At 37.5% G+C, this 11,458-nt stretch overlaps 1 protein-coding gene across 2 annotated transcripts; it reads right to left on the bottom strand.

The window, feature by feature from the left end:
* Positions 1 to 1,640: 1,640 nt before the first annotated feature.
* LOC133062421 (bromodomain-containing protein 8-like) lies at positions 1,641 to 10,159 on the bottom strand. Of its 2 annotated transcripts, XM_061151387.1 has the most exons (8): positions 9,674 to 10,159; positions 8,567 to 8,833; positions 7,786 to 7,943; positions 5,311 to 5,400; positions 5,144 to 5,212; positions 3,776 to 3,953; positions 2,891 to 3,226; positions 1,641 to 1,954 (listed from the first exon to the last, which is right to left on the bottom strand). In XM_061151387.1, the coding sequence occupies exons 1-7, from the start codon at positions 9,980 to 9,982 to the stop codon at positions 3,176 to 3,178; spliced, it is 1,122 nt and encodes a 373-aa protein (XP_061007370.1). In that variant the 5' UTR covers positions 9,983 to 10,159; the 3' UTR covers positions 1,641 to 1,954; positions 2,891 to 3,175. The 2 variants fall into 2 exon arrangements, with proteins under 2 accessions (XP_061007370.1, XP_061007371.1); XM_061151388.1 differs by lacking the exons at positions 1,641 to 1,954; positions 2,891 to 3,226; positions 3,776 to 3,953; positions 5,144 to 5,212 and having other exon boundaries at positions 5,317 to 5,400; positions 7,133 to 7,943.
* Between the last annotated feature and the right edge of the window lie 1,299 nt (positions 10,160 to 11,458).

An 11,458-nucleotide genomic window follows, 5' to 3' on the forward strand; every position in this document is an offset into this window, starting at 1 on the left:
CACATAGTTCTGCATCTTGCTTTTTTCCCTAACAGGACACTGAGAGGTTCTTCATTGCTCTTTTTATAATTAGTTTCATAGTATTCTTTTTGGCGGATTCGTCAGGGTGAATTTAACCAATTTCCTAATGTGGCGTTGTTTTCAATTTTTTGCTTGTAAATAAACAATGCTACAAAAAATTACCTAGATATATGTCACTGCATATTAATACACAAGTTACAGGAGAGATTCCCAGAAGTAGTACTGCTGGGTCAAAGGGAAGATGCATCTGTAAATACTGATAGATAATTGCCAGATTCCCTCCCTTATGTCATTTACTTTTGTAGTCTTGCCAGATGGTAGTTCAGTGTTGTTTTAATTTGCTTTTTTCCTGCTTAGAAATTGGGCATCTTTTACCATGTTTTAGAAGCACTTTTATTTCTTTTTCTGTGACCATCCACATGTACCGCCCATTTTCAACTGAATTTTTATCCTGTTTTAGGAGCTTTTTATACATTTGGGAGATTAGTCTTTATGAGTTACAAATATTTTTTCCAAGTTTGTCACCTGTGTTTTGACTTTGCTTATTATGCTTATTTGGCCACGCTCAAGTTTTTTATGTTTATATTTTTATCAATCTTTTATTTTACAGTACCCAGTAAACAGGTTGTCCCCTTCCAAAAATAAAAAGAAATTCAGTCATTTTTCTTCTAGAGTTTATACGGTTTAATTTTTTAATATTTAAATGTCAAATCCATTTGGAATTTATCCTGGTATATATAGTGTAATATTTGAATCCAGGTTTGTTTTTTTTTTAAAGTGTCTACCAGTTTCCTAACAACATTTATTTAAAAGCTCATCTTTACCTGAATCTTTTAATTATATTAAATATTTCTTTATACTTTCCTGCATTACTACTCCCTTAAACTTTCTTGTAACATCTCATCCTCAGCCTCCATGTATCCTTCTAAGTTCATTCAAAAACCCATCTTTCTGAAGACTGAAGTTATCTTTTTTATTTTTTAAAAGACTCAACAAGCAATATGACACTGAATAATAAAAAAGTGAAATTTCAAATAAGAATGGTACAAAAAAAGGAAGATTAAAAATACTCCATTCTATTTGATAGTCTTTATATATTCATTTTCAAACTACTAACTGCAGAACAAGGAAAAGGCTTAAAACATTAAATTAAAAAAAAACAACAACTTAACAGTCTAAAAATTCATCAAGAGAAGATCAAGTAAATAGACTGTGGTTTATTAGGACAGAAGAGTATTTACACAGAAGTTAGATTCAGATGTAATGATCTGGCATGCTAGCTGAGGGAGGGTAAAGAGGGTCCAGGGAGGGCGACTGTCCTACTTTACAGTAGGACATATTTGGGGAAACATATTTGTAAATGCATACAAAAATTCTGGAAGGAAAGAAAGTGTTAAGTGGTTGTCTCTGCAGAGTGAGACTTGAGTTGGGAGAGGAGAGATGGGAAAAAGAAGTTTTACTTCTCATTTTATATATTTTTAAAGTGTGAAATACTTTTTGGAAAATTATCACATATAACCTTTATACTCAGAAGAGTAAACCTAAATTTCATGCTAAATACTAAGGATCAAACTGGGCTAACACATATACATAAACATTTTTAAAAGGTAAAATCAAAGGTATTCTAAAAAACAACTTTAGGGATATAACTCTATGAGTAAGAAGAGCTTTCAAACATATCTTTTACTTAAGATAAAGTGAGTTTTTAATACCATTTTAGCTAAAAGCTAAGGCAGAAAAATCTAACACAGTAGAGAGGAAAAAAGCATGATCATACTGCCCAGAAGTTACCTGAACAATGGTGAATCCAGATCTGAGAATAATATCTTGTATCTCCTCCTCTTTGTCAACAATATCTGGTTTGATAATAGCCAGAGTCTTTTCTACGTAGATCTGAGGTGGGGGCATTGATAGCTCCATTCTGGCTTTTCAGCTACAATTTAAGATTCTTAACGTGTATCAACTGCAATGACATGCACCCCCACCCCCAACTTAATGTAATTGTGACTAAACAGCATTATCAGGTGCTTGATTTTTATTAATTTATAAAGCTGGAAACTGTCATAGTTTTTTCCACAAGCAGTGTCTCAGTAATACGATTTTTACCTTATCTCCTGCCATGGGTTTTCCTAGGTGCTTTCATTAAGTTAGGAGAGCCCAAGGAGCAAGGCAAAGCCGAGGACCCCAGGTGCCCAGGAGGAGACTAGGTCTGCAGCTCTCCACGCCACTCAGCACCATCCTCCACAGTGCACACACACACACCCTCTCCCCATCCCCTCCTGCCACCAGGATGCTTAGGGTAAGGCCCAGCTGGAAAGCAGAATTCCTGGGTCCCCTGAATCTCTGTGGGCTGCACTCCCAGATTCCTTCAGAGTCCAGCCCTCATCTGGGCGCTCACCTTAGCCTGGGCTTCTTTAGTATCACAGACTGTTGCTAGGAGACCAGAAACCCAGCTTAGAGACGGTGGCTGCAGAGGGCCAATTCCAGTAGAGCACTTCACAGTCTTTGGCTAGCTCCTTTTAGCCAAGAAAGGGAACCCGCCACAGGGACTTTTATCCCCTTGTAAATCTTAAAAGCAACAGATGTTTTCTAACGTTTTCCTCATAATTTATTTCATCCTCCTAGTCATTCGAAGGACACTTGTATTATCTCCACTTTACAAATGATGAGATAAATCATATGTGCTCTCCCTCATCCTACCCCCAGCACCTTCCAGTGTATGTAAGAAAATCTGTGTCAGATACCTTCCATATTTCACCAGACAATGTTATCCCCTCTACTGCCAGCTTCTATAATTATTAAAAGGTAATTTTCGACTTGTGAAATAACATTTATTTAAAGAGCAGTAAAAGAAGTTTAATCTATTTACCTCTAAATTAACCTTACGGAACAAAGATGTGGGCAACATATATGGCATAACCCCAAATCTGTTTTCTGTGTTTTCTTTATATCATGTCCACAAGCACCTTAAACTCTTTGGTTGTAAGTTAAGGTGTAATTCTTATTAGAAAAGACAACAGAGAAATGGTAAACAAGTATTGGGATCTTCAGTAAGTCAGAGTCTCAGTGAAAGGTCCAAAATCCAGAAAAGTTCAGGGAAGCAGCTCCAAGTTAGCAAAACAGGTTTTCCATCATCCACAGGGTTGGTTAGTTTTCATTCCAGACTATTTAAGTCTCTTCTTTTGTCTAACCAAATACTCAGCACCTACAGGGTCAAGGCAGATAGCAGCTATGAATCTTTATGGAGGTTTGAATGCAATTTTATTTCTTTCTCTGCAGAGATTCAACCATGTTTTTTTTTTTTTTTTTTTTTAAAGTGTCAATAAGACACTGCCCAAAAAAGAAACCCTCAAATTTCTTCTTCTGGCTACCATATCTTATCTCCTATAGATGGGACAAAGTGGACATATATTAATACCAACATAGCATCAAAAAATGGACAGTGACTCCAGCCTCAGGTATTCATGTTTAGCCCTCTGACTTGAGGCTCTGGAAGTAGATGCACCCATTACTTACTTATCTATCTCCAGGTACTGCTGCCTGCCTTCCTAGAGTATTTTACTTCACCATCTATTAAAGCTGGTTCCACAGAGGAGCAGTTACAATGTCAACCCTTCAGGTCCTTGAATCACCTCTAAACATAAACTCTGGGAGCACAAGGTCACTTCAACATCACCCTTATTCTCACAAGACTTTCTAAAATCAGATTCCAGAAACTACACTCCTTTTTCTTGCAACTGCCTACCTACAGTACCTGAATCTGCTCCAAGACTTCTCGCTGCATCTCCACAGCCATATGGTACACATGATGATCAGAGTCATTGTACATCACAGCATTTTGGAACATCAGCATCAGGTCCCGCTGGAACTGAGCCATGGTGCGAATCCGTCCCTTGGACAGATTCCTTTTCAGGCTAGTTAAGTCCATGGGTCTACAGGTGGCCAAGAGAAACCAGAGGAAATCAAGGAACATGCGGTGACCTAACATGCTTTCTTGAAAAACTAACCAGCTCTTAATGAAAACAGTAGTAAAGATAACAATCCCCATTAGATAATAAAATAGCAAAAGCAGCTAACATAATGACTGCTTATATAAGTCAAGTGCTATGCTAGGTATTTTCTATATTAACTCACTTGATCCTCTCAGTAAACCTATATGGTAAGTACCATGATCACAAGTGGCAATGAGAAAATTGAGATCAAAGAAATTAGGTACTTTCCCAAAGTCACACAGCTTAGATTCTAATTCAGAAGCAGCCTGACTCCAGAGCCCATAGGACCAGCCATTACATTTTACAGTTGGTGGTATCAAAGTTGTAAAGAGCTCCAATTTGTCACATGGGAGTTATTGACGGTTTACAATGTGTAGTCATACACTAGGTATTTAATCAACAGTTTTTACTATATAATCAAAATCTCAGAGTTTTTTCTTTTCATGAAGATAAAATGAATATTAAGATAAATATTATATAGTGGGACATAATAGAGAGTGGGTGTATAAGAGAAGGCACAGCAGAGTAGAAAGAGGACTGAACTAGGAGGTAGGTAAGACTCCAGTTTAGTTTTAGCTCTGCTGTTTCACTTTTGATCACAGACAAGTCATGATCACCTCTGAGTCTTAGTTTTCCCATCTACAGAATTAAGGAGTCTGTCTCCAAAGGTTCTTTCATGATCTTTTATACATTAACACACTAGTTTATGATAACATTTTAGATGAACTATGATATAAAAATCCAAAATACTGCAATCAACCAGTGTTTGTAAAATCCATTTGAATTACCATCTTTGCCTTGCATACTTATAACTGCCTGAAGGAATACAGCTTTCCTTTCAAAGTTTTCCTCCAAAATAAGTGTCAAAAACTACCAAAGGCTAATGTAACAAATGGATCATATTACTGAAAAGTCAATAATGAAAAAAAGCCTCTTTATCTTGTTGTTCCTTACATTCTCAAATAAGGACTGAGCTTATCATAACTTTATGATAACTTATTCAGCTATAAAATATATCTTGAGCTTAAGTAATGTAAATGAAATAAGGAAATAATCTAACAGATGCAAAATAAAGTATGAAAAGACAGATATAAAAGCAACCAACCTTTCTTGACCCCTTTTCCACTGACCTTTTCACCACATCCTTGTATCCTGGGGCCTGCCTTTCTGACACAGGCTTCAGAAACGGACTGCTGAACCTGATAAAGGACAAATCCAGAGAGAATGAAGAAACTCCAGGAAGTCACCCTAAATGAGAAGAGTGGCTGTGAATATCCAGAGTGGCTTGGAGTCCTACCTGTGACTGGCTATCATCTTCCAGACTGGCAGGAGAGTCTTCTTAAATAGCAAGTGATCCTGAACAGGATCACCATGGCATCGATCAGACCTATGGCATAAAATAGGACAGCAAAGAAACAGTAATTTCACATATGGTATTCTGTTCTCCTGGATGAGCAATGAGTTTTCCCCAACACACAGTGCCCCTAGCTAACATCTGAAGGAAATAACATCACAGGAATGAAAACATATTTAAGGCTTCCATAAAGGACCCCAGACTATAAGTATTCTCTACTGATCACTATTATCAAATGAAGTTGTTACATTCTTACAAGCAACTGCCTCTGCCTTTTGCAATCTTGCAATTCAGCACCTATGACTCTAAACAACCAGTCTATGAGGGTAGTCTTTGTTTACTGATGTCTCCCAAGTTCCTGGCACATATTAAGTGCTCAAATGAGTATCTGATAAATGAATCTGGTCCTCTTTTTATACAGAAATATGCCACATTAATAAGTACTTCTCCCATATTTCCAGGGCGGGGGGGAAACTTGGTTTCATATCCCAAGGAATTCTCTCACACTTCACCTGAATGCTATACGATTTAAATATTTTTCTTTTTCATTCTCTTCTGTATAGTAACCTTTAAAACACCAAGACAAATTCATTTCTCCTCATGGTCCTTCCTTCTCTGGGCTAAACTGCCTAATTTATTTAGTTTTTTCTTTAGAGGTACAACTGCTCAACTTTTTATTTCATTTTATAATTTTCCCAATTGGCAAGTTTTCTATTTACTCCAAAGTTAAATATCATGTTACACTTCATACTTTATACACTGCCTTATTCTCTCTAAACAGACTCTCTTTATACCTAAGGTTTCACACCCTCGTTTTGCTTTATGTACCATATTGTGTGCATCCATTTGAACACAACTCATATTTCATCTTTCTCCAGTTTGAACAACTCCATATAACAACTCATTTTCATGATGTAATAGCTCACTTGTATCTAAATTATATACCATAAAAATCAATTTATCCTTGTAAGAACATGACACTTAAAGCCCAAAGCAAACCTCTTCCTTTGTTTCTGGTCAGTCAGCCAGAATAAACAACAAGTCCCTAGTTCTGATACAATTTTGTTCATATATCCACAAAAGAGATATTAAGTTACCATTATGTAAAATGTACTGCCATGTTTGGTAACTTCATAATCAATCACCTTTGCAATATTTTAAGAAACAACCCCTTGCTTATCTTTATTTCCATCTATTTGGGAATGCACACCAAGCAACTACAAGTAAAACTGTGGGAGTAAAAAGGACCTGCAGACTTAACAGTGGTACTCCAAAACTTCTGCTTTACCCCAAGAGTCAGTACAGACTAAAGATGAAGCCAGAAGAGAGGGACCAAGGAATGTCTATCTTTCAAAGTAGTTTTAAGCTTCCGTAATGATAACACCGAACTCAAACACCTGTTTCCCCTTAAGTTATCTAGTCAAGCAGACTTAATTACTAATATCTACTGCTTTCTAACAAAGATTTCATGTTTAACCTAAATTCTAAGATAAGAGTGTGGAGTTTGCATTTCAAGATGCTGAAATGTCATGAGAAAAAATGTCCCAGATTAGCGATTTCCTGTTTGGGGTTTAGTCATCATATGCCATCCGCTCATACTTACAAAGGGAATTAAAGAAAAGCAAAGGAAGTAATTCTTCAACAAGCTAGGTTTTTAGCTGTATTCTATTTGTGTAACAAAAATTTAAAATCTACTATTTACAAAAACATATATGCATGGTTCAGTGGTAGACCTTAGGCTACAATAATTATTGGTTTGCCTTACCACAGATAATGTGGATGGATCTAGGATGTAGTGAAGAAGAAAAAACAGTTCGTGCTGTCTTCTCTCAATACATAAACACCAGACTAGGTCCAAAAGAGGAACTATTTGTTACAAAAACTAGAAATACCTTGCTTTTCTGATTTAAAAAGAAATTCACATTCACTTTACTGAAAATAAATTAACATTCTAAAACGTGCCCTGTGGCCTTAGAGTTATTTACGCTAAAAAAAAAAAAAAATATGAACAATTTCCCAAGACCTGTGAAAAAAGCAACAAGGGACATAATATCTTAGAAATAATTTTTAACTTCAAGTTAATAGGAGATGTTTTAGTATTTTTAAAAGTACAGTTTATATATTAGACCTGAGTAACAAGTTGACTCATCAATATTTCCTGAATAAACATAGAGACAAGCGTTACTTATGAAAGAGATTCTTAATGTTGATGAAACAGTCCTGTTTTATAAGGTGAAAGCATAGAGGCTACTATTTATATAGTAGAATTGTATTTAATTCTATTTCTAGTGTTTTCCAACTCTAATTCTATTTTTCAATTTACAGAAGTAATGAATGCTCATGGCAACAAATTCAAATAGGCATAAACACAAGTAAAAGTATGAATCCTAACAATCTTGAATACAAATCTATACTTACAGCTTTGAGGAGGCAGCACGACTGAAAAGGATATCCACCAGAGGAGTCTCCTGGATGCTGCAGCCATCATCACACTCACCTGAAGAACGCTGGTCCTCCATTTCTGATACATACCCTTCACCCTGGTCCTCCTCTTTGGATTCTTGCTGAACTCCCCGCTGGGAATGCCAAGAAACAAAGGAAAGTTTAGAGAGGTATTTGCTATCTTCAAGGTAATTTTTCTTACATGGGGTAAAAGAAGGCTGATCTTAAGGTAAGAAGAGGTCAGTTAAATAAGTTATAGAATAAGTTAGAAAATGGTGGTTTAACTAGACCTAAGGCAATGGAGAACTCTTGGAGAACTCTGATTCTATAGCCCCCCAAGAAATGAAAAAGCAATATACTCAAGTCTAGACAGATGCTGTTTTCTTTTAAAACTGTCACTACTTGTTGCCCCGGAGCTAACCACTCTAGCTGGTCAGATTATATTAATGACAATGGCATTCTGAATTTTACTGATGGCTTACTATGAGCCAGGTACTGTGCCAAGTGCTGCACACGAATTATTCATCCAATCCTCACAGCACACCTGAGACAAAACACTGTTACTTCATTTCAGCAGAGAAAACTGAGGTTCTAAAATATTCACTAACATGCCTAAGCCTACACAGCTGATGCTAAAACCAGGATTTAAGACTCAAGTAATTGAACTCTGGAGTCAGCCTATGTGCTCTAACCATTCTGCTCTGCCTGTCTGTGCACAGGACTGATCAGACAGCTGGTTTAAGTTATTCACTTATACCTCTTCACTCTCTATGGATTGTTCCTGAAGTGCCGAAATATCTGAGGGAGGTCGAGTCACCTCTGTCCTTCCATTTTCTCCCAGTGATGACTTCTCAGCGACTAAGGGGTCTTCCTTGGCTGAAAGTTCTTCAGGTTCTCTGTAGGGCTCCCCCTCTCCTTCAGTAGCTTCAATTTCCCTTGCCTCTTGTCTGGTACCAGATGAAGGGCAACAGCCTTCACTTGATTCTTTGCTGCTAATGCACAACGGCTCCATTAAATAAGCTACCTGCAACCATAGTTTATTGTTAGATATATAAGAACATCAGTGGAAATGATCATCTACATATTAATAATGCCACATCATTACACGGCCACTGTGACTAAATCTGAGATAGTAGGGTTAATTGATTCATTCAGTCTTTTTAAATTTATCAAATATCTTATATACATAGGCACTGGGCTAGTTGGTAGGGACTTAACAATAAACAAGATAGACATGATTCTTGCCTCAAGAAGCTTAAGTTCTAATTTTCCATCTCAAGTGTCAACTCTAATCAACTGGTAACGACTATCTAAAAAACTGCTGAAAACTCTGCCACAAACTGGATTTTTACTGATCTTGACCTAGGTTCTCCTGAATGTGTATAGCTGCCACATAAACTCTCTGTCCAGTTCTGTTTATTTCTGGTCCTCAGCCCTTAACCAGAGAAATAAAAACACTGCCCAGAAGTCTTAACATTATAAACTTACAGGGGAGTCTGGGCAAGTGTCACCTCACAGGAATATGAAAGAATGAATTGCAAGGATCCTCCTAAGACAGTCATACATACAGAAATTCATATGAAATTCATACATACAGAAATTCAAATTCCTTCCTACATACAGAAATTCATATGATTCAGGCTCGTAATAACTGGGCTCTTAGAACATTCAGTCAAAAAGTACATATTTGGGACATGTTTTGTATCAGCACCAAGTGCTGGAGACACAGCAATCAACTCAATTCCTGCCAACGCAGACCTTATTTTTAGTAAACAACATAGAGAGTGGTAGAAATATGTATGGGTAAGCATTCTCTTAGGAAGTTGAGCCTCTTCCACCTTTGGAAATAATGGCTTCCCATTACCTCAGAGAGAAAGAGGAGGTTCTGGCGGCTGACTTGCTCTGCCTCTTCCTGAGATTCCTCACTGCCTCCGTCCCTCACAAGCAGCTCACTAGCTTCTCTCCCTGGGCTGCTTTCCTCTAGTTCCTCATCCCCTGGCTCCTCAGGTTCCCTCCAGCTGCCCACATCAAGATCAAAACTGGAGTCCCATGAGCTGAAGAGGGACCTGCAGTCATTGCTCAACTCAGAGTCATTGGGATAGTCTTGTTCAGAATCCAACCAACCCCAGTCATGCCCCATCTGTAAATAAATACACAGAAAAAAAAAATGCATTAAATACACTCAAATCAGTATTTCTATGGCATTTCCATCTCCCAACTTTGGTAGAAAGGTAACGGGTCAGAAAAGTTTTTCTACTCATCATTAGGAAGAGTAATATCTAGCTGAAGGGAGACATCAGGAGAAAAAGTGATCTGTTATCGGGAATAAAGAAAAAGCCCTATGTCAAACAGTACAATAGAAATATTTCCCAATAAGTATTTGTTCTTAGACTTCCTCATACTCTGAAAGAAGAGAAAAAACTGGAGCATAGCTAGCTGAACTCCTCTATCCTAAATCACCCTTAAACTCAATTGCAAGGCAACAAATAAGATGCACATGGGGTATTTTCCTCAGCATATAGACATTTTTAACCTATCAACCATTAAATCCTCAAAGCATGCTTTACAATTACCTGCAGCATCCTTCTAGTGATATTCAGCTTTCACTTCTCAGAAAGAGAACTGCAACATCAAGTTTTTAAAATATCTTTCCTTGCTTTCATTACACTGCACTCCTGGTTTTCTTACCACTTTGTCCTGTCCCTTTACAACTTTCTACTTTCTTGTTTGGGCCTCTGCTTCCTTACTGTGTCTTTAAAAAGAAGAAGAAATGTAGCTATTTTGAGGTTTCGACTTTGATCTTTATTAAGGTGACTTCCAAATCTCTCCACTTTTACTTTTTATATGCATTCTTACCTCATTTCTCCATGTACCCAAAGGCCATTCCCTTAAGGTGCCCTACCCATCTCCTTCAACTCTTCTAAAACACTAAAACCACTTTTCTGAACATCTCACAAACCATGTGAAAGTGAAAGTCATTCAATCGTGTCCGACTGTGAGCCCATGGACTATACAGTCCATGAATTCTCCAGGTCAGTATACTGGAGTGGGCAGCCTATCCTTCTCCAGGGGAGCTTCCCGACCCAGGAATCGAACCGGGGTCTCCTGTATTGAAGGTGGATTCTCTACCAACTGAGCTATCAAGGAAGCCCCCCACACCATTTGCTCTCCTGAAATTCTTTATGCCTACCATCACTATTTTCTTAGTCTTGTTTTGAGTCTTCTCTCATATTCATTAAACAAGTCCACTTCCAAATTCTCTTCCACGGTAATTGTTCTCACTGCCCATCCTTTATTCCTGAATAAATGTGATAACCTCCTGGTCAGCTTCTCTATTTTTAATCCAACCTGCTCTGAACAAATACAGTCTCCCTATTTAATGCTTTACAATAGATACCTCAAAGATAAATGTCTCAGTCTGTCAAAGCCCAATTTTGTCCCTTTATCCTAGTTCCTGTAATTCACTATTCCTTAATACAATCCTTAATTAGTCTTCTTACTGTTCCCACCTCAGATGCCTCTACCTTAATTTAGCTTGCTTAAGCTTATGAATCACATTTTCTACCAACCCAAAATCTGTGTCCTTTAATGGACCTCCTCCTCCACAAACTTCTCCAACTTTTAGGACTCCACTGCTTAGATTATATAC

The sequence above is a fragment of the Dama dama genome, chromosome 9 (genome assembly GCF_033118175.1).
Source record: "Dama dama isolate Ldn47 chromosome 9, ASM3311817v1, whole genome shotgun sequence".
Lineage (NCBI taxonomy): Eukaryota > Metazoa > Chordata > Mammalia > Artiodactyla > Cervidae > Dama > Dama dama.